At 36.7% G+C, this 23,480-nt stretch overlaps 1 protein-coding gene across 2 annotated transcripts in view; it reads left to right on the top strand.

Moving 5' to 3' along the window:
- The window catches only part of NMU (neuromedin U), a 47,823-nt gene that overhangs the window by 7,226 nt on the left and 17,117 nt on the right, over nucleotides 1-23,480 (top strand). For both annotated transcript variants that reach the window (XM_055085744.1, XM_007121141.3), the window contains exons 2-9: nucleotides 1,900-1,958; nucleotides 12,223-12,270; nucleotides 15,549-15,608; nucleotides 17,042-17,071; nucleotides 17,160-17,210; nucleotides 18,798-18,872; nucleotides 21,935-21,988; nucleotides 22,593-22,632. In XM_055085744.1, the coding sequence (XP_054941719.1) occupies nucleotides 1,900-1,958; nucleotides 12,223-12,270; nucleotides 15,549-15,608; nucleotides 17,042-17,071; nucleotides 17,160-17,210; nucleotides 18,798-18,872; nucleotides 21,935-21,988; nucleotides 22,593-22,628 (413 nt within the window). In that variant the 3' untranslated portion in view covers nucleotides 22,629-22,632. The remainder of the gene's footprint in view (nucleotides 1-1,899; nucleotides 1,959-12,222; nucleotides 12,271-15,548; nucleotides 15,609-17,041; nucleotides 17,072-17,159; nucleotides 17,211-18,797; nucleotides 18,873-21,934; nucleotides 21,989-22,592; nucleotides 22,633-23,480) is intronic.

Consider the following 23,480-nt stretch of genomic DNA (forward strand, 5'->3'; position numbering starts at 1 on the left):
CTCTTTCAGATTTTTCATCATTGATGTATAGGAATGCAAGAGATTTCTGTGCATTAATTTTGTAACCTACTACTTTACCAAATTCATTGATTAGCTCTAGTAGTTTTCTGGTAGCATCTTTCGGATTCTGTATGTATAGTATCATGTCATCTGCAAACAGTGACAGCTTTACCTCTTCTTTTCTGATTTGGATTCCTTTTATTTCTTTTTCTTCTCTGATTGCTGTGGCTAAAACTTCCAAACCTATGTTGAATAACATTGGTGAGAGTGGGCAACCTTGTCTTATTCCTGATCCTAGTGGAAATGGTTTTAGTTTTTCACCATTGAGAATGATGTTGGCTGTGTGTTTGTCATATATGGCCTTTATTATGTTGCAACTCAGTGATTTTTAAGTAGATTTAAGGAGTTGGGCAGTCATTTGCCTATTAATATTTTCTTTTCTGTATTGATTTGAAAGAGTTCTATATTATAAGGATATTTACCATCACATTTTATTAAATATGTTTCATGCATTTGGGGAGTTTTCATTTGTCTTTTAATTTAAATTAATTTGTGATTTATGGTAAAATAAGTTTGGATGAAGGTGGTCAAAAAGTACAAGCTTCCAGTTATAAGATGAATAAGTACTAGGGGTGTAACATACAACATGATGACTGTAGTGAACACTGCTCTGTGGTATATTTGAAAGTTAAAAGACAGTGTATTCTGAGAGTTCTCATCACAAGGAAAAAAAACATTTTTTTTTGGTATCTCTATGAGGTGATGGATATTAACTAAATTTATTGTGATAATCATTTCACAATATCTGTAAGTCAAATCATTATGCTGTATACCTTAAACTTTTTCAGTGCTGTATGTCAATTACATCTTCATAAAACTGGGAAGAAAAAAAACAGAAGAAAAAATGATCCTCACTCGTCATAGTTAACGTGCTACAACATCATACCATTTACATAAATTTTATCTGATACTTCATCATCCGAATTCTATTTCAGGATCACACTAGCAATACCCTGGAGGCATTGTCTTACTTGAAAAATGTTATTTCAGTTAGTTGAATATTGTTCTTTACAAGATTTAAGTCAAACAAGGTCCAGCACTAAATCCAAACCAAAATATATGTGTCTGTAATAAATTTCTGCCCCTGCATTATTCATACATAGTGGCATAGAGGATTCTTCAAACGTTCTGAATTAAGTACAATGGATTTCTCACTTTTTTATGTTATGTCATATGAGCCTTTTTGTACTTTTACTTCTCCTTAACAAATAAAGTATTGTTTCATCTCCACCAAAAAAAAAAAAAAAGTTGTGCAGCTATCACAACAATACAATTTTCCATCACCCCCCAAAGATCTGTTATGTCCATTTGCAGTCAATCCGCATTCCTACCCTCAGCCCCAGGCAACCACTAGTCTTTCTATCACTATAGGTTTGCCTTCTCTGGACATTCCATAGGAATGGATTCATACAGTATTTGATCTTTTGCATCTGGCTTATTTGATTTAGCATGATATGTTTGAGATTCATCTCTGTTGAAGCATATATCAGTAGTTCATTCCTTTTTATTGCCAATAATTTTCCATTGTGTGGATGTACTACATTTTTTTAATCTATTTACCAGGTGATGGACACCTGGATTGTTTCTGCTTTGAGCTTATTATGAATAATTCTGCTATGCACATTCATGTACAAGTTTTTGTGTAGACATATAAGAAATTCACTCTTGAGAGTAATGTCTTTGTAATGTTTTAAGGTTTATTTAATAATTATGTCCCTTTATACTAAGTCAGATGTTGAAATATCTAGTTGAAATAGGAGGGTAGTGATGTACAGTGAAAAATGAGAAATATCATCCAAAAGTAAATCAAAACTTTATCATCCAAAACTTTATTTTTAGGTGCTCCAATATTGCCTCAAGGATTACAGCTGGAACAAGAATTACAGTTGTGGAATGAGGTAAAGAATTATCCTTACACAAACTAGTGGAAACTTTACCCTTTTTAAAATTATCATGGTGAAGTGAAATAATGTAATTGAGCTTTGGGACAACTGTGATTTTACTGACATTCTGAATTTAGAATTATTCTCTTTTTCAAGTGAAAGAAGGAAAGATGAAAAAGAAACCAAAAACACAGTATGTGGTAAATTAAGGTGGCAGAAATATGTCCTAATAATAGAGTAATTATAATAAATATGAATGTGCTAAAATACACCCCCTAAAAGAGATTCTCAGGCTGGATTTTAAAAACAGATTTAGCAATATGATCTCTATAAGAGTCACACTTAAAGCAGAAAACAAAAAATGGCTAAGAATGGAAAATGACATACCAAGCAAATATAAACTGCAAGAAAATTGGAGTAGCAGTCTTAATATCTGATAAAATAGAATTCAAATACACAAACCATTTTAACAGACAAAGCAGGATCTTATACGCTGATAAAAGAACAACAGAGAAGAAAGATACAGCCATCATTAATATATATTAACAGAACAATCTCAAAATTTATTTAACAGTTGATAGAAATTCAGGGAAAAATAGATAAATGAACATTTGTAGCTGGAGATTTTAATATTCCTCTCTCGAAACTGATAGTTAAAGCAAATAGCACACAAGTAGATATGTCAAAGACCCAACAGTACAATTAATAAATTTGAATTTGAACTATTAGAAATATTTTTTAAAACCTGTACTAAACAGTATGAACATTCTTTTTGAGAATAATTGGGGCATTTTAAAAAAACAGACCATGTCTTAGAAGACAAAGAAAGTTTTCATCAGTTAGGATCCATTTTAAATGTTTTCCAATCATAATTCAATAAAGTTAGAAACGATTAACAAAAGTATAACTTAAATATCCCATCTGTTAGGAAAATAAGTGGAATTTTGGTAAATAACCCTAGACTGAAAAAGAATGACATAAAAATATTATGAGTCAAAATTTGTATGCTACAACTAAAACAGTAGCTAGAAAGAAATTTTAACTTCATATATATTTATCAGAAAAAAAGAAAATTTAAAAACAAATATGCGTAGCATATGTGTGAAAAATGTGGGGGAAAAGAACAACAGAGAAAATTCAAAGAAACAGGAATGAAGTAAGTAATAAAAATAAGGGCAGAAATAAATATTAAAAAGAGAGGAGAGAACAAATCAACAATATTAGCAAAATCATATGTTTGTTCTTTCAAAATGTTAATAAGCACTGGCAGTACTGATTTTAAAAGGCAGAGGAGAAGATAAAGAAAAAAAGACATACACTGAAAAAGGGTAGATCACCAAGAAAAAGAGAGATTTAAAAAATGTTTTATACGATATTTGCTTTTCTTCTTCTGACTTACTTCACTCTGTATGACACTTTATAGGTCCATCCTTGTCTCTACAAATGACCCAATTTCACTCCTTTTTATGGCTGAGTAATATTCCATTGTATACATATACCACATCTTCTTTATCCGTCCATACCAAGGGGGAAAGTGGTGGTGTGGGAGGAATTGGGGACATAAAAATATTATGAGTCAAAATTTGTATGCTACAACTAAAACAGTAGCTAGAAAGAAATTTTAACTTCATATATATTTATCAGAAAAAAAGAAAATTTAAAAACAAATATGCGTAGCATATGTGTGAAAAATGTGGGGGAAAAGAACAACAGAGAAAATTCAAAGAAACAGGAATGAAGTAAGTAATAAAAATAAGGGCAGAAATAAATATTAAAAAGAGAGGAGAGAACAAATCAACAATATTAGCAAAATCATATGTTTGTTCTTTCAAAATGTTAATAAGCACTGGCAGTACTGATTTTAAAAGGCAGAGGAGAAGATAAAGAAAAAAAGACATACACTGAAAAAGGGTAGATCACCAAGAAAAAGAGAGATTTAAAAAATGTTTTATACGATATTTGCTTTTCTTCTTCTGACTTACTTCACTCTGTATGACACTTTATAGGTCCATCCTTGTCTCTACAAATGACCCAATTTCACTCCTTTTTATGGCTGAGTAATATTCCATTGTATACATATACCACATCTTCTTTATCCGTCCATACCAAGGGGGAAAGTGGTGGTGTGGGAGGAATTGGGAGACTGGGATTGACACATATACATTATTGATACTATGTATAAAATAAACATCTGATGGGAACATACTGTAATAAAAAATGTTTTATACGATATTTGCTTTTCTTCTTCTGACTTACTTCACTCTGTATGACACTTTATAGGTCCATCCTTGTCTCTACAAATGACCCAATTTCACTCCTTTTTATGGCTGAGTAATATTCCATTGTATACATATACCACATCTTCTTTATCCGTCCATACCAAGGGGGAAAGTGGTGGTGTGGGAGGAATTGGGAGACTGGGATTGACACATATACATTATTGATACTATGTATAAAATAAACATCTGATGGGAACATACTGTAATAGCACAGGGAACTCTACCTAATGCACTGTGGTAACCTAAATGGGAGGGAAGTCCAAAAGAGGGGGGATATCTGTATGTGTATGGCTGATTCATTTTGTTGTGCAGTGGAGGCTAACACAACATTGTAAAGCAACCATACTCCAATAAAAGTTAATAAAAAATAAACACAGAAAAAATAAAAACAGAAAAAAATTTTTTTAATGTTTTAAATGAGTATTATGGACAATTGACTGGCGAAGTTTGCACAACTCAGTAAATAACACTAAAAGCTAGTGAATTGTGTCATGTTGGTCTGGAGTCATCATACTGGTCTAGACAAAAGTTATTAACTAAGGGATGGAGAGTGGTGGGTCATGACTTGTAATTTAAAAAGTCCGTGGCTACAAAGGCCCTATGGAAAGACCCCTTGTTATTTGTAGCTCTGAACCAGAGAGTTCCTATATTCTGTGGTTCAGTTTGAAGGTCTGTATTCAAAACATGAACTTTAGGTCCAGTAACAAGGTAGTTATAGATTTACTGCTTTACCTATCAATGACATCACCCTCTAAACTGATAAAGGAAAAAACAGATTGAGGAGACTCAGTGCCCCTCTAATCTGGTGGGACTCCCATCCTTCATTAGTCCCATAAACCCACAGATTTAGGGCATATCTCAGGGAGAGAAAAGAAGGGCACACTGGGAAGCGGCACCTGTTCTACTACCTTAAGGCATTCTCTGCTCTAACTAGTTGAGTTATAGCCTTCATCTGAGGTAGGCTAATTCTTGCTACCATCAGGGTTAAATTCTGACATTTATCCTGACCCACAAGCCTGATTTCTGGGTGTACATATATATTCTCTAGAAGGCTATTATATCAAGCTGTTATTTTCTTTCTAGATAAACGGGATAATAGCTTAAAAAAAGAACTAGTGAATTGTACACTCTAAATGGGAGAATTGTACAGAATCTGAATTATATTTCAATAAGCTGTTACCCCCGCCAAAGTATTATGGACAGTTATATGGTAATAATTTTGAAAATGTAGATGAAATGAATAAATTCCTAGAAAAATATCTGATGCCAAAAAGGTGCTATAGTAATACAATAAGCACTGAAGAAACAATTTCTTCTTTCCTTCTAATCATTGGCCAAAGGCCTCCAGTACTATGTTACACAATAAATGTAACTAAAGCTTCTCCATAGGGTATAAATTTGCTCTAGAATTTTGTTATATAACCTTTACCTAGTTAAGGAACTTCTGTTCTTCTCCTATCTTCCTAAGAGTTTTGTTAATCCTAAATAAAATGTGAACTTAATCAAATATTTTATCTGCACCAGTATTGAGATAAGCAATATGCCTTTTCTCCTTTAATCGATAATCATGATGAATTACATTAATAAATTGCTTGCTCTTAAACTATTAGAGCTAAGATGAGAATTCAGAAGAGTTTCGGATATAATACCAATGTACAAGAATCAATAACATTTCTTTTCACTAGGAAAAAGTAACATGAAAATATTACATCATTCACAATGGCAACAAAAACTATAAGTATCTAGGAATTAACCAAAAATACACAATAGCTTATGGAGAAAAAATTAAATTTTAATAAAGGAATTAGAAGATAATGTGAATATATGGAGAGACGTTCTTTGCTTTTGGATGGAATAATTAATTTAATATAATAAAAATATCAATTCTCCCTAAATTAGTCAATGTAAACCCCATAAAATCAATGCAACCCAATCAGAATTCCACTTAACTGTTTTGGGGGAAAGTTTATAAATTTAACCTAAAATTGATGTGGAAGAATAAAGGTCTACAAATGGCTAAGGAAATTTTAAATATAAAGAGCTAAGAGCCAGAACTTGCCCTACCAGATTTCAAAATATACTAAGAAACTGTACTAATAAAAAAGGTATGGTGAGGGCATAAGAATAGATGAATGAACCAGTGGAACTGAGACTAGAGCTTGGAGAGTTTAGCAGACACTGTCAATGCCCTGTCATATCCCTTTGTCATTCACCATTCTAGCACACTCCAAACTTACTCTTTCTAATTGCAAGCACCTGTGACTCTGCCTGTTTGGCCTATGCTCAGGACAGACCAGAAGTGCCTGGGACCAAATGCCCCCACCACAGGAATAGCCATCAGTTGGTGATCCAAGAGAGTTGGTGGATGAATACCTTAGCTGCCTCTCCCCTCAGGTGGGATAACTCTGAGATGTATCCTGCATTGTGTCTCAGAGTACCCCAGGCAGATTGATCCCAGTTACAATGGTGGTAACCTGCTTGATAACATACCCTTGATTGGATTCCTTCCCTTCCCTGTTTTACTTCTCTACTCTTCTACCAGTGCTTTTCGGGTTATCTTCCAAATGATCTACTCATATCCACATCCTTATCTCAAGGTCTGTTTCTGGGGGAACGCAACCTAAGACAACCTAAGACAAATGCATGTGCACATAAACTTAACTTATAATAGAAGTAACACTAAAATTCAGAGGCAAAAGGACAGATTGTTCGGCAAATGAGGATTGAGAAACTGGCTCACTGTATGGAGAAACATAAAATTAATACCCCATACAAAGGTGGGCTCCAGGTGGATTAAAGGTCTAAACATACAGGGTAAAATTATAGAGTTAATAGGAAATATCTTTTCTATTAGAAAAACATCTTTGTGAGCTAGGAGCAGAGAAAGGCTTCTTTCCACAAACTTTAATAACTTTTTCCATAAAAAATTTCCATAAGTGTTTCCATAAAAAAACTTCCACCATAAATTATAAGGCCAAAAGCTTCATGACTTGAATTACATTAAAAGTAAAGATTTCTTTCAACAAAGGACTCCACTGAAAAAATGTAAGAGCCTTTGAAAGAAGATATTGACAATGCCTAAAACTGATAAGGACTTAGCTTCTAGAATATCTAAGAAATTCTAGCTAATTGGCTAAAGACAGGAATCCAAAGTAAAAATAGTCGAGGAATAGAACAATTTACAAAGAGGAACTCTAAAGACCAACGAGCATCTAAAGAGATGCTCAAATCCATTAGTAACAATGACATGAAAATTAAGACAAAAATATTGTCACTTTCTACCCGCTAGACTGGCAAAAAATTGAAATCTAGAGAACGGCAAACGTTAGCAAGGATGTAGGGTGTAGGAATCCCCATGCATTGCTGATGAGAGTGTCAAGTGGTGTAGCCCTCTGAAAAGCTGCCTAGATATCCTCATGGACTAGCATGCCCTCTCCTGAGTATGTAGCCCAAACATATTCTCCTACAGAGCCACATGTGGAGGGCAGATACAAGGAGGTAACGGGAGGAGTGGAGGGAACCGGCCTCGTATCACTGGGGAGTAGGTAGGCAACATGTGGTGCATATGCACATTATAGATACTCTATGGCAGTTAGGAGCAACACACTAGAGGTATCCAGGAGCAGGGAGAGATCGTAAAGTACAGTGTTAAGTTTAAAAAAGTAAGAAAATACCATATGTGCACAGCAAACAGCAGTACAGATTTTATAAGAACATAAACAGAGGATACATATCAAATACATTAGAAGAGCTGCTTATGGGAGGATGGTATAGGAGTATGAAATGGAAATATAAAAGGATAAATAAAGTGAGTCCAGTGATGATAGCAAGCTATGAACTGAGGAGAATACCCTTTATACCTAAGCCACCCCCTACCAAAATACATAAGGGCAAAGATAAGACAGATGACAAGGGCCAAGTACTAAAGAGTCTTAAACAGCACAGAAATTTGTAAGACTATTTTAAGGGCCTCTGCCTTGGTACATCATAATACATGCTAGAAAAATATAAGCAAGATGAAGAATAATTTAAAAACAGATATTAATGTGGAGTACAGAAACATTTAGTTTAGCTTGAAATTATCTTTCTGAGGAAAATCTTTGAAAAAAACTTTTAGATGATAATGCTGGGGAAAAAACTCAAACGGAGCTGTCAAAGCACTATACCTTCTTTTATAGAAAAAAATATTTTAAGAAGATGCTAAGAACATATAGTTAAGCTTTCTGCTGGAGGTTTGAAATATTACATAGCTATTCAGATACTAGAAACACATACTTTTCAAACCGTATACAGAGACCTAACCATTTTCAAACGGGTTCATCGATGGACTCCACAGAGTTCTCAAAAGCATTAGTGGCACTTAAAACCATTGGGGCCATAAGCTGAGTGAAGTGAACAAATGCTTACCCAAAGGGGAAGTGGGTGGGCAGTGCAGCTATGCCTTTTAAAGAAAGGAGAACAAAGACTGAAAAGCTTTGCAGTTATCTCCTAATTTTATTAACTGGTGTTTTTTCTCATTCTGATGTTTTTATTCAAGCCATATTCATGCACTGATTAGTGAGCCCTGAAGTTCAAGGGTCCGCTGTCCTTGGACACGGCCACCTCATACAAATGAGCAGCCTCGGCTGGGGGTGGACAGCTTTCCGCTTGAGCATGTAAAGTCTTCAGATACCTAAACATCATAACAATTTCAAGAGGGACCACTTCCTCCTACCCTACTAGAGCAAATTAAATCACATTTGGGGGTGATACATAAAGCATTAGTCACAATTTGAAGCTTAAAAGGGTATCTTTTTTCGCTTTCCCTTCCTAATTGACTTCTCTTTTTATTTTTTTCCCCACAAACTCAATGCAATTTAATTAAAGAATATTTATTGAACTTATTTGGGCACGTTAGATAGCCCCTGCCCTCAAGAAGTTTACCACTGTCTGTGTGTGTTTGTATCCATGATTCTGGGTTTATATGGCATGGAAGAGGGAACAGGTGGATGGACACAAGGGACCAATAGAATAAAACAATTCTCCCAGTATTTGTGAAATATAGAGAGGATAAGTTCTGTGAACATAAAAAGGAGACATAAACGTATGCTTTTCTATCATACCGTATACCTTTGTTATTCTCTAAATTACAGAATTATATATATTAGTTCGTGTTCAACTTGGAAACCAGAGGAGCTTGAGAAATTATGACTGAAAGGTATGATTATCCCCCTTCAGTTTAGTGTGAGAATGGCAATTAAATTAAATTCAACAAACAATTCTGAAACTAGAAGGGGGCCCCTGAGATGTTATGCCATAAATAGGACTCAACCTAAATCATCCCAGACAGACAAGAATCAGTACCATTTTCTCCAGTCCCGTTTTAAAAGGCCACCAAAGAAATAAACGCCATAGATAACTCTAGACACCTAGCTTGGTGCTTAACTTCTCAGCACAGTTTTTTAATGATTAGTATAAATCTCATTCTACAGTTTAAGATCTTTCAAGGTTTCTTTTAAGGATAAAAGCTGAGGACAGAGGACGGGAACCTACCTAGCTCTTTGGTGGGGCTAATTGTGGACTCTGGGAGGGCTCACGCCAAGGAGTACTTCCCAGAACTTCTGCTGCCAGTGTCCTTGTCCCCATGGTGAGCCACAGCCGCCCCCCGCCTCTGCAGGAGACCCTCCAACACTAGCAGATGGAAGCTTTAGACAAAACCGATCAAACCTCACCTCTCTACTAGTGCAGCCCATCTCAGCATCTCTCATTGCAAAACTCATCTCTTCACTGAAAGATAGAATCACACACAGTGCCTGTAGCCCTCTAGAACTTCCAAATAATGAGGAAAGAATTGTCAGCATGCAAATTCAGACAGTCACAAAATTTGAAACAGTTACTAATGTTGTTGGATATTTAAAAGGCTCGACATCTCCAGACCGTTATATCATAGTTGGCAGCCATCATCATACCGCATACAGTTATAATGGACAAGAATGGGCCAGCAGCACTGCCATCATCACAGCTTTTATCCGGGCCTTGATGTTAAGAGTCAAGAGAGGGTGGAACCAAAGACTGAGTTCTCCACTGGATATAATAGTAACTTGATAGTGCTATGTTTTCCGGATGGAGATACAAGCCACTCATACCCATGATTAGGGAGAGTAAAAATAAATGTAAATATCTTCCAACTTTCAAAAAAAAAAAAAAAAAAGAGAGGATGGAGACCAGACCGCACTATTGTTTTCTGTTCATGGGGTGGAACAGCTTTTGGAAATATTGGCTTGTATGAATGGGGAGAGGATTTCAAGAAGGTTCTGCAGAAAAATGTTGTGGCTTATGTTAGTCTCCACAGTCCTGTAAGCGGTAACTCAAGTCTCTACTCTGTAGCTTCACCATCTCTTCAGCAACTGGTAACTGAGAAAAATAATTTCAACTGTTCCAGAAGAGATCAGTGCCCAGAAACAAATATCAGTTCTGTACAGATGCAAGATGATGCCGATTACTTCATCAACCATCTTGGAGTTCCCACTGTGAGGTTTACTTATGAGGACATCAAAGCATTAGAGGGTCCAAGTTTTCTCTCCGAAGGCTTTTTCCCTAAATGTGCAACAAAAATTGAAGAAATGGATCCTTTTTTCAACCTTCACGAGACCATTACCAAGATCTGGTGTACCCCCAGCAGAGCTTTGTAATAACATTCAGCAGAAAGTGCTTCACAAATGTGTGTGTAGAATAGTGGAAACAAGGTCTTTGGCAAGGCCTCCTAAACATCTCATCAAAACTCCACAGAGGGACTTCCCTGGTGGCTCAGTGGATAAGAATCCGCCTGCCGATGTAGGGGCCATGGGTTCAATCCCTGGTCCAGGAAGATCCCACATGCCGCGGAGCAACTAAGCCCATGCGCCACAAGTACGGAGCCTGCATTCTAGAGCCCACAAGCCACAACTGCTGAAACCCATACGCCTAGAGCCCGTGCTCCACAATAGAAGCCACCGCAACGAGAAGCCCACACACCGCAAGGAAGAGTAGACCCCGCTTGCCGCAACTAGAGAAAGCCAGCACGCAGCAACAAAGACCCAATGCAGCCAAAAATAAATAAATAAAATAAATTAATTAAAAAAAAAAACTCCACAGAAAGGAGCCCTCAAGATAAATTAGGAGTGTGGGATTAACATATACACACTTCTATATACAAAATAGATAATCAACAAGAACCTATTATACAGCACAGGGAACTCTACTCAGTCTTCTATAATCACCTATATGGTAAAAGAACCTAAAAAAGAATGGATATATGTATATATATAACTGAACCACTTTGCTGTATACCTGAAGCTAACATAATGTTGTAAATCAACTATATCCCAATATAAAATAAAAATTAAATTAGTTGGCAAAAAAAAAAAAAAAAAGCCCAGGACAGCTAGTTGGCAAGCATAGTTCAGTAAACCTTCACTGTAAAATAGTACTATTTTCTCATGCTGGCTTCTTGGTAGAGAATTGGAAGATGGCCTATGTTGTGTAAGACTTTTCAGTTCCACTCTTGTTGTGTAAGACTTTTTAGTTACACTCTTTGTCATTTAGCACACATGCTATTATCATGTTAATTTAGATGGTGTGATTAGATTTATATGTAGATATGATTAGATTTAAAGAACCACATAGCAGGGTGCTCCTTAATTTTGAGGCCATTCTTTAGTCACTACTCACGTTTCTCAGGCTGAATAATACCAGAAATTTTTCCCTTCAATGTTTGAAGCATCTTTATGCTCTGATGATCCCTACTGACTATTAATGGGGATGTATATCCCTGTGCCTGTGGGTGAATCTTGGGGAAACCCCAATTCCAGGACTTCCTTAGATAGTTTAAAAGGCTCCTGCCTCCCAAATCCAGAGTCCTGAACAGTCATGGAACTTTAATTAATGTTGCATAGGTAACTTGACTTCGTAAAATCTGCTTTCCGTTTTCCTCTATCTTCTCTCTGTTTCCAAGATGTAACTGGCATTTTTGTTTCCTACAGATAGATGATGCTTGTTCGTCTTTCCTGTCCATGGATCCTCTGCCTCAGGTAATTCCAAATGGAGGTGTTTCATAGTGATGTAAGCATTTGTGTCATGCTGAAATACTCCATCTCTCCCTTTGGACCCATCATTATTTTATGGACTTACTAAAATGTGAACAGATTAGAAATTATTACCTCATCTGCAGGTAATAATGAGTGCTATGAGTTTATGGTGTAAAGTGCTAGGGCTTTTATCTCTAAGAAAAATAGATTTGCAGATAATGTACCCATATTTTTTTGAAATTAACATGCTAATTTCAAAATCAACTTCTGTGTTAGATTAAAAATAATGAATCCATTGCTCTCTTGGGGGGCTAATATCCTGGCCCTCAATAGAGTTTGCAACCCATGGAGAGATGAACTTACAGAGTCAGACTTAGGAGATCAAAATATCATTGTAACTGAAAAGTCAATTTGTGAATGTGGCCTTAGATCTGCTGCTAGGTGTGTCTGCTAAAACTACCCCCAGAATTAAACTGAGGTTCGACTGTGACTCAAGCCTCCTGCCAGAATCAGGTTGTCTGCCGCCGGGCAGCAATCAGGCAAGAACAACTGGCCAGAGAGCTGGCTCTCTAAGAGGAAAGGGCTCAACAGAGCGTGCCCAATTTCCTCCTCTCAATCATCTGTCAGGTAACTCACTCCTCTTCCCACAGGAAAGAGTTAAGAGGACTGGGGAGAGAGGAGTGGTGGTCTAGCTTCTGTACCTGGAAAAGATACAGACCAGTGTGCTTGGCCTTCCCTAATCAATAGAAATTGACTAGAGGCCAGACAAGAAATTCAGGCGAAGCCTTACCGGGGCCCCTGCTGCACCAGGGGGAGCTAGAACAAGTAACAGGCGCCCTTGCCCACTCTCCGAGGCGGGTGAGCTAGTTCCTTATATGGGGTGAGGGTAGCGGTGTGTCCAGCCGTCAGGCTGGAGGGCTGGCTTAAGTGGCCCACTCCCCTGGTGGTGTTGAGTGCAGGGAGCATGCTCTGTACCCTGCTTTTGCTCCCCACGCCCTGTTTTTGGCCCCCAGCTCTTCAGAAGTGGCAGTAAGGTTTTTTGGTCTGTTTGTATCTTTTTGTTCATAATTTGCCCCACCTGTGCATACACTAAGTTATTTTTAGTCCCACGTGGTTTCTTTGTATTTTGTTGGTCAAGGAGAGGTCTGTCCAGGTGCAAGCCTTGCAGCACTGCAGCAAAGGGTCCCAGGGCCCAGCAGTCTCAGAAACAGGAGCTGTGGGAAATAAGTGTGTCCTTCTTACACGTCTCTACTGGACGCTCTCCCTCTGTCTGCAGCTCTGTCTCTGAGTGCAGGTGTAGCAGAGTTAGGCTTGGTGTCTTAACTTTCTTAATCAGCATCACTAAGTCTCCTGGACAGAGGAGAGGGCTCAGCAGAGGCTCTTGGCTCAACCTTCTTAACGTGGTCAGCTGTGTGCCTGGGGCGAACCCCTACATGGTCTGGCCAGGGCACGATGCCTGTCCTTCACGTAGTCCTTCCAGAATGCCATCCTGGCCGGTGTGGAGAAGCAGCCTTTCTCCTGCCGCGACCGGTTCCTCAGCCTGCAGAGGATCACTTGCAGCAAGTTAGAGCCATTAAGTGGTAAAGCAAGACCAGAATCACAATAGACAACATTTATGAATGATATTTCAAATTGCTTGAGGAGCATTGATCGATATATAACATGTGGTGGATATTAATCAGCACACAGCGAGGCTCACCATTTTGGCATGTGGAGTCAGACTTTGCTGCAAGGTGGGAAGAATAATCCTTCTTTTGGCACTGCCTTAGTTACCCTCAGTCATAGAATGTCATAGGATTTTAGCAAATACTGAGAATTTTGTATCTGGACCCACAGTGGAAGCCTTAATCAGTGCATATAGACAATACGTAACTTTTTTTTTTCCTGTTTGGAAGGAAGGTTTTACTTTTAGGAGCCAAGTTTTTGTCATGAGAGAAATCAAGGGATTCCAACAGAGTGTCAATGGGCCACAAGGATTCTATTTGGTGTAGTTGTGTTGCAGGAAGGGGGACCCCTTCCGGGGCCCGAGAGTGGGCTCTTGTCCAACACTCGTAAATGAATTGTCCGGAGACACATGTGCTGACAAAGCAAGAGACTTTTTTTTTTTTTGTGGTATGCGGGCCTCCCTCTGTTGTGGCCTCTCCCGTTGCGGAGCACAGGCTCCGCGGCCATGGCTCACGGGCCCAGCCGCTCCGCGGCATGTGGGATCCTCCCAGACCGGGGCGCGAACCCGGTTCCTCTGCATCGGCAGGCAGACGCGCAACCACTGCGCCACCAGGGAAGCCCCCAAAGCAAGAGACTTTATTGGGAAGGGGAGCCCGGGCGGAGAGCAGCAGGGCACGGAACCAGGAGAACTGTTCTGCCACATGGCTTGCAGTCTCGGGTTTTATGGTAATGGAGCTAGTTTCCGGGTTATCTCTGGCCAATCACTCCGACTCAGGGTCCTTCCTGGTGGCGCGCGCATCACTCAGCCAAGATGGATTCCACCGAGAAGGATACTGGGAGGTTGGTAGGACATACGTGTAACAGGGAAGAGACAAATCTGACTACATGTTGGATCTGTTTGTTTTACTTTAACCTTTGCTTCCCATTGCTTTTGTTCACTAAAAGGATATTGTCTCTACATAATGGCCTGCCTCGGGGAACCCTGCCCCTCTGCCTGAATGTTAAACCAAAGTGCCTTTGTTAAGGGAAACATCCAGACCCTGTCCACCTGTGGATGGCTGCAAGAAAGAAGAAATTAACACATCCCCTCCCCGAGGCTGGCCATTCCAGGGGATATTGTAAAACGTATGGCCTTTTTACTTTACTTCCTAATCTCCTCCCCCTCTCCGTGCTATAAAAGAAACTGGCATCCAAACCCCGATAAGATGGTTATTTTGAGACATTAGTCTGCCATCTACTTGGTCTGCCAGCTTTCCAAATAAAGTCGTATTCCTTGCCTCAACACCTCGTCTCCGATTTATTGGCCTGTTGTACGGCAAGCAGAGCGAGCCTGGACTCAGTAACATATGGACTGGAGTCTCTTCTCTCCTTTTGACCTTTCCTGAATTCTTCCAGTTGGTACTAGCTTGTTAGTTCTGCATTCTTACCAGGACCTCCTGTTGTAAGATAACTCATGCAAGTGGTTACTGTGGTGCCTGGCCAGGGCGGGCAGTTTCGGTCAGTGGTTCTCCTAATGGTTGGAATGTCCTTGTGATCCTAACATTTTATGGTTATCTCTTTTATGCAAATGATGATAAAGCAGAAGCATGGCCTATATATCTTCTCATTTCCATTAGGCATCCAATGCATTGAAGGAGCTTTGCTTCATAATTATGGGGACTCTACCAAAGCCCCAGGTAAGGTTCAAATAGTGTTTAATTTGTAGGCAAAAAAATTGCTCAGTGGTATCTTGGAATTCCTCCGGAGGAAAATATACCCAATTTAGGAAGCATGCCAAGAGGAGCTAGAAGAGCATAAATTGACTTTGGATAAGAAACAAATACTTCAGTTTCTTTGACACCTGAGAATTTAAGGTTATATTAATGGAGTTTGCAATCATCTAATTGGAAAATGGTATGTCCCCTTCAAGTAGAAGATGTGTTCTAGTTCTGATGAGGGAAATTTAAGGTCATTTTGCCTCTTTCTGTCTTCTTGAATCATACTACAATTGGAGAACAGATGCATTTTTCTAAGCTCAGAGGTTAGGACAGTGTACTTTGTCAGAGAGGACATTAAGAATGCAAAAAAAGCAAACTATATTGTTAATGTCGGTTTGAAAATTATATTCTTACTGTGATGTCTCGGTTTTCATTAAATTTATTATTTGATTCTCGTGTGAGAACTTTCTGTCCCAAAGTGAGGCAATGGGAACTTCAAAAGTGGCATGAGGTACCATACCTCAGTTATGTTCTGTATCTTATAGGTAAACTAATTTTTAAATTACCTTATTAAGGATAAGAGCCTTAGGTTTAGAATGTATTTTTCATTAGCAGTTTAACCTATGATCACTGGTTTGGTCTGACTTCCATGACTTTCACATACGGTAATTCAAAGAAAACTTGATATTTTGAAAGCATAAATGTTTTCTTAAACTAAATAAGTGTTTACAACTATATTTTTTTCCAATGTTTTTAATAGTGACATTTTCCAAAACACTTAATTGATTTTTTTCCTAATTAAGAGAAAATAATTGGCAATGGTGTTTATCCATGAGTTTCTATTTATTTTAAAAAGCAAATGAGAAAAAAAAGGAACAACAAAAAAAGAATGATATGTCTTGTTCTTAAAGACAGATTTTTGTAGGGAGAGAGGACTATAAAAAAGTTTATGGAAGAAAGCAAAAATAACTGATAATCTTGTTCTTTCATGATAACAACTACAAATATTTTGATGTGATTCCTTCTAGTCTTTTCCCTGAATTTTCTATCATGTGATCATATCAGTATTTCCTATTCCACCACTACTGAACATTTAGGATATTTCTAGTTTTTCACTCTTATGAATAATGCTGTAGTAAAGATTTTTGTTCTATTTATAAATAAATACTTTTATGTATAAACATACTTTTATTTATAAAACTTTTGATTAATTGCCCATTTATTTTTAGAGTAACATATACTTAACCAATTGCAGTCTTATGTTTTATGTATAACATATGTGTCATATATTTTAAAAATTATATAATATAATCTTATAATAAATTATAAATTTTAAACTATACATTTATATTATACATATTATGATTTTCTAATATAATATAATGACATTTCTATATCTCTCTTTTCAACAGGAAACAGATGAAAAAGATAATACCAAAAGGGTAAGGTGATTTCCATAAATATATACATTAAAAAATAATAAAGGAAACCACTAATTATCTATAGTAAAGCTCACTATTCTTTTAACAGTTCTTATTTCATTATTCGAAGACACAAAAGTTGGGCAATTCAAATGCTGTGGTAAGTTGTAGAATTACTTCTTATTAGTAATCACTAGTATTTTTTTTTAAACCTGTTTTTGCAGTTTATCTTATAGAGTAGATCAAAATTCATGTTTTTTTTTAAAAGTTTACATGTGGGTGAACAAATGGAATTCAATATTTATTATACATTTATTTTATATCTCAATAACTACAAGTACATTAAATTCATTCATTTATTCATTCAACAATTATTCACTGGGTATCTACTATATGCCAAGCACAATTCTAGGTCCTAGAAATATAGCAGTAAGTGTCATGCAACTTACATTTTAGAGGAAAAAAAAGCAAATGATTAAGTAAAACATATTGTTTTAGATGGTGATTAGTGCAAGGGAAAAACAGACTTATGCAAAGTCATTTTAAGAATTATTTTAAAAGATGATTGTCAAAAATGTATTTAAATATAACTAGAAATACGACTTGTATTCCTAAGAGCTCCTTATTTGTAACTAGGCACTTAATTTGAGAATTTACTCTCTAAGATTAGCCAGATACCAATAACTTGAATTCATTTTACTTCTAAATTGTGTGGTTTTAGTGGTAGTTTTTCTTTTTGTATGCATGGATTTTTAAAATGCTAACCAATCTACTTTGGTGTTTCAATCTAGAATACTTAATAATGACTTGACTGTAGTATTCCTTCTAAGCTTGTGACTCACTACCATGGACCAATTTATGAAACGAGGAGCATAGTGTATTTTAAGCATGTGTTTACCTGTGGGAAAGTAACTGTAACCATAAACTCAGTTTTAAATGTTTATCCCGTTGAATATTCTTACATGTGAGAAGTTGAAAGTTAGGTTATACTGGCTTCAAATGAAATACAAGTTGAATTGATTAACGAATAACCACTATATGGGGCTTATAGTAGTCCATCTGATGAATGAATTTAATATTTGTGAGAAGGTTCAATTGAAGTCATGCCTTTAAAATGAAACCGTTATCAGGTAGCCACATGTCTCAAATGTGCTTTCATTTTCTTCTCCTCGGCATCTTTACATCTTGAGAAAATGTCTCTTAGTCACATTTTTCACTAGCAATGACACATTGCCATTTTTTGTGTCTCCTGTTGTCTTGTTCCACATGTTCAATTTAAATGAGGTATATAATTTATAAAGAAGATTACTAGATGTGTGTACAGTATAATCTTCCAGATAAAAATGTTCATGATGGAAAACTGATTCTCACAGAGTTGGTTTCATGTGTCCCAAATCACTCTGAGTAAGTCTGGAAACAGACAGACAGCTTTTTTGCTTCTCAGAGATGCAGGTGGGTGTTCTCCTTCTTGGCTGCTGCAGATGGAGCTCAGGCCCTCAGGAAAGAGCATCGTCAATAGAATGACCAAGGTCCCAGCATAAAACTGGAACTTTTATTCCATCTCTTGGTTTATTCTCCACAGCTCTTTGAAATGCTCACAAAGGACTGTCTTAGGTCACATCTTTCTTGTTCTTTTTTGTCTGGAGCAAGGATGGTGGGTAAAAACAAAAACAAATAGGAAGCCGTCTTTATGCCCAATGCTGAGAAGCCTCTGTGCTCATCACGTGTGTGTGTTCGTGTCTCTCAGTCGTCTGTCCTGCATCCGCTGCTGCAGCTTGTTCCACAACTGCATGAGAGAAGAATGAAGAGGTTCAAAGTGGACGTATGTAACACAAACTGCATGCTTGCTTCGCCACTCTGTGTGTGGCAGCCCTTTCTGTTCATTCCCTGTGGTGGTGGTTTATAAGATCTTCTTCTGGGTAATCCTCATGTAACACCCAGGTAGCCTACAGAAGAGCATCTGTTCGCAGGAGTGTTTTCACACTCAGGAAGAAGAGAACTGTCCTCCTCCCCATTCTATGTCCCTTCTAACCCAGGTTGTGGGCAGTGAGGAAAACGGGGATTAGACTTCCTTCCAAGGGCCGTGCGCCTCCCAGTGAGGAAACCTATTCATTCTTGGTTTAAGAAAGTACATGGCAGTGTGCCTACTCATTAGATAGGAATAGGAGAAAAGATCAAGGACCATTTACTGCCCCTCTGTGTACAGGTCGGCAGATGGCTGGAATGACAAGCTTTCTATCCAGGTATTAAAGCATTAGTAAGAGTAAGGTTCATGAAGTATTATAAATATATCAGGCATTAAACGTAGGTATTTCGTTTTTTCCACAGTTAACAAAAATATGGCCCAAACTCAGTGTCTGTGTTTAAGATGAACATGACTAAGAGGAACATAACTGAGTTAACACATTTTTAAACTAGAAATTGTGGCATTTTTATTGTCCTTTGAAAAGAATCCTAACTCTTTAGATGATGAAAGTTTCTAGGCATTATTTTTAAGTAATGCCTTACATTGTTGGAATGCCTTATAGTTTTTAGTCTTATAGGATCTCATTTTATTCTTTTGACAACTCTGTTGGCACTTAACAAGTATTGTTATCCCCAGTTTACAAAAAGGAAAACAACTCGGAATAGTTAAAGGAGTTTCCCAAGATTATAGTAGTAAGTGGGATTAGAGATTATAACAATCTCTTGACTTCCAGTCTAGGCAAATATTTTATTTTCACTATGCTGTTTCCTTTGTAGTCTCATCTTGAATATTTCTATTATTTTATTGTTAAATTTTTTCTTAATTTAAATGCCATATTAATTTTATTCTTCTACTACCAAAAGTTTCCAAATACTTTTAAAAACACATACAGTTTAGGCAAATAAATTCATCAAAATTTATTTTTATGATCACTATTTCTTCCCTAAATTCTTCACATCATTGAACTAAGCTTCCATCATGGAAGACAATACTGCTGCCAACGTTAATGAGAAATGTAAGAGGGACTGTAGTAGCCCCTTAAAATTTTAGAATTTCCAATATGAAAAAAATCAAATCAGTTTTCATCAAACTTTCTAGAAGTAATATATGCTTTTTTTTTTTTTTTTTTTTCGGTACGCGGGCCTCTCACTGCTGTGGCCTCTCCCGTTGCGGAGCACAGGCTCCGGACGCGCAGGCTCAGCGGCCATGGCTCACGGGCCCAGCCGCTCCGCGGCATGTGGGATCCTCCCGGACCGGGGCACGAACCCGTGTCCCCTGCATCGGCAGGCGGACTCTCAACCACTGCGCCACCAGGGAAGCCCAATATATGCTTTTTTGAATTAACTTTTACTTTCTGAAGAGTCTTCCCGACTTATGAATAGTGTAAGATTTCAATTTAAAGATCCAGTTTCTTAAAATACACCCGCAAATTATTTGTTTACTACAACACTTCGGTGTTAGTATTTGCAAAATCAAAGCTACTCAGTATTGTGGGCAGTTTGGTACTTTATCTAAATGTTCCACCTTGAGTGAGACTATCTGTATTTACAGATAACTATATAAAAGTGTGAACTCTGACTTAGTAATAATATCTTGTTGGACAAATGATAGCTCTTAAAAGTATTTTGCAGCAAGCCAGGTTTTCTAGGAATCTCTAAGAGAAAAAAATGTAAAACATGAATTTTAGAAAATTACAGTAAAGTATTACTTTTGCTGGGCCTAAGTCACCTAAATTTAAACCTTTTTTTTTTTTTTTTTTTTTTTTTTTTGCGGTACGCGGGCCTCCCGCTGCTGTGGCCTCTGGAGCACAGGCTCCGGACGCGCAGGCTCAGCGGCCATGGCTCACGGGCCCAGCCGCTCCGCGGCATGTGGGATCCTCCTGGACCGGGGCACGAACCCGTGTCCCCTGCATTGGCAGGTGGACTCTCAACCACTGCGCCACCAGGGAAGCCCTATGTATACATTTTTAAATATTAAAAATTTCAATCTTTAAAGTAATTTGGGGGGATTTAATAATCAGGATGAGAATTAGATATAGAATGTTGAGAATTTAAGATACATTTGTTGTAAAGAAGGGATTTTAGAATTTTAATAGATGTCAGGGTCATTTCTGAGAATCTAAAAATGTGATTGTACTTATATTATGGAATACTTGAACAAGGTCTTGATGACAAATTTCATATAATTGCTGTCCTGATACTTTTATAACTTGCTATTGAAAATAGGAAGCTATAAGAACCAACTTTATGGAAATCATAAAATGTTAAATATTTTTTTCCATTAACTTTGAAATGAAATATTTTGAGAAAAGAAACACTTCAAAATACATCCATTATGAATAATCAGTTCGTTCCTATTTGTTTTTTTTTATTACCATTTCTGTTAATATAATTATACTGGGAAAAATCTCCTCTGAAGTCTCATTGAATAAATATAGTTACCAAATTTGTCCCTCAATTTCAATTTCTATAGATATATTATGTATTTTAGCTATGACACAATTCTATTTTATATTTTTGCCTGTTCATGTGTTAGCACATACAATATGTATTGCAAAGAAATCATTTCATTCTAACAAACTGCTGAAGGGAGATTTTAAATATAGTTAATTATCTATGAAATGTCCTCTGCCTACTTAGTGATGAATATATGTACAACTGACAAATTTCATGAAAATAGTATCTGTTAGACTAATAAGGAAATTACCTTAAAATACAACATGCTGATGATATTGCTAGTATCACTGAAAATTCTTCCAGTAGAAATACAAAAATTATTTATTGATATGAATTATATACTCAAGTCCTTGATTCCCTCATTATTTAATTATGATAGCTGAAAATAACTATACTCTCAAGAAGCATTTGCACTTATTTTTACTGTTGTTTGATTTGTAATGCCCTCATTTTCTCTTCCAGGAAGAATTCCAAGGTCCTATTACAGGCCAAAGTAGAAGATTCTTTTTATTCAGGGTATGCTCATACTATATTTTTTTTTAAAAATCAATCAACATCAACATTGAAAAATACTTTCACTGTGCATTTATTTACATTAACTCATAAGTTTTAATTAAGTTTTGTAGTTTATCTAAAGATATTTGACAGCAAGTGTTACAGTCTGAGATTCACTTCTGTTGCCACCTTATTGCCTTAATATCATTGCATCTCTGATCTCTTCTCTAATCCACTACTCATGTTTGTAAATACCCCAAATGGCATTCACCTATTTCACAGTTTAGTTCCATAACATTTCATGTAGGAAATGACTGTCTGAAAGATGTATTACTCCTTAAGTTCTAATGAAATATTTAGCTAAAGAAATATTAGCCAATGAGATATTTAGCTAAGGAATTACAACGTTATTATAAAGTCTAAGGAGAGCTATATGGTAAGATTTGCATTTTGGAAACTAATTCTAACAATAAATTGGAGGAGAATGGACTGAAAGAAGGAGGGAAATAACAGATATAGATAAGGAAGAAATAATACCACTCATCGAGATCATTAGGCTGCTTTCTATGAAAATTAACTTCTCTCCTTAGTTACATTGATTTGTTTCTCACTTATTATTTTCCAGCCACGCAATGGAAGAAGGTCAGAAGGTTACATTTAAAATGGTATGTGCATCACAATTCAACCCAGTTTGAAAATTTCTGTCATTTTCAGATCTTCACAAGTTAACCTATGCTCAGTTTATTTCTATTATTTGATTGCATGTGTACATTAATATTCTATATAAATATTGCAAATATAGAGCCTATGAGGACTTCATATGATGGAAGATGCTAGTATTTTTTAGGGCCAGATTTGCTTTGCCCATGTCGTGCATTCCTCACACTAAGTCACAATAGTCGTCATCAGTTTTGCAGACACTGACCTAATCATCATTTACTGTGCAAGTAGAATGTGTCAGGGATCATGTTCTTATTTTGGTAATCAGTGTCCACAATAGTGGGCCATAACTTACAGACTGGATGCATTTCTGACTTCCAAATGACCTATAGTCAAAGATTCTTTATAAGAGCTGTGATTTACTGTTTCCAGAGAACTAAGAAAATGTGGAAAGACATGAAAGCACGACTTCTACTTTGGGACTCCCAGAGTTTCCACCTCAATGCTGGAGATACAGTAGACACTTAGTAGCTATTGAATGGCCGTACACATTTAATAAATATGTTAATCTTAATATCTTATTAGGCTATGAATTTTAAAATTAAATGCAAATGCACATTGATAAATTTACACCACAGAAATAAAACTATTTCCTACTAACTTTATGTAATCCTAAATGCAGATTCTACGCTGAACATATTTTTGCAAATATTTCATTCATATAATTTATCTCAACCCTTTAATACATACATATTTCGCTTAAGAATATAAAATTCTTAATATTTTCTCATAGAAATGAAAATTAAAACACGTTATTTCCAACTAAAGAAGGTAACACCAAAATTATACAATA

Source organism: Physeter macrocephalus, chromosome 7 (genome assembly GCF_002837175.3).
Source record: "Physeter macrocephalus isolate SW-GA chromosome 7, ASM283717v5, whole genome shotgun sequence".
Classification (NCBI taxonomy): domain Eukaryota; kingdom Metazoa; phylum Chordata; class Mammalia; order Artiodactyla; family Physeteridae; genus Physeter; species Physeter macrocephalus.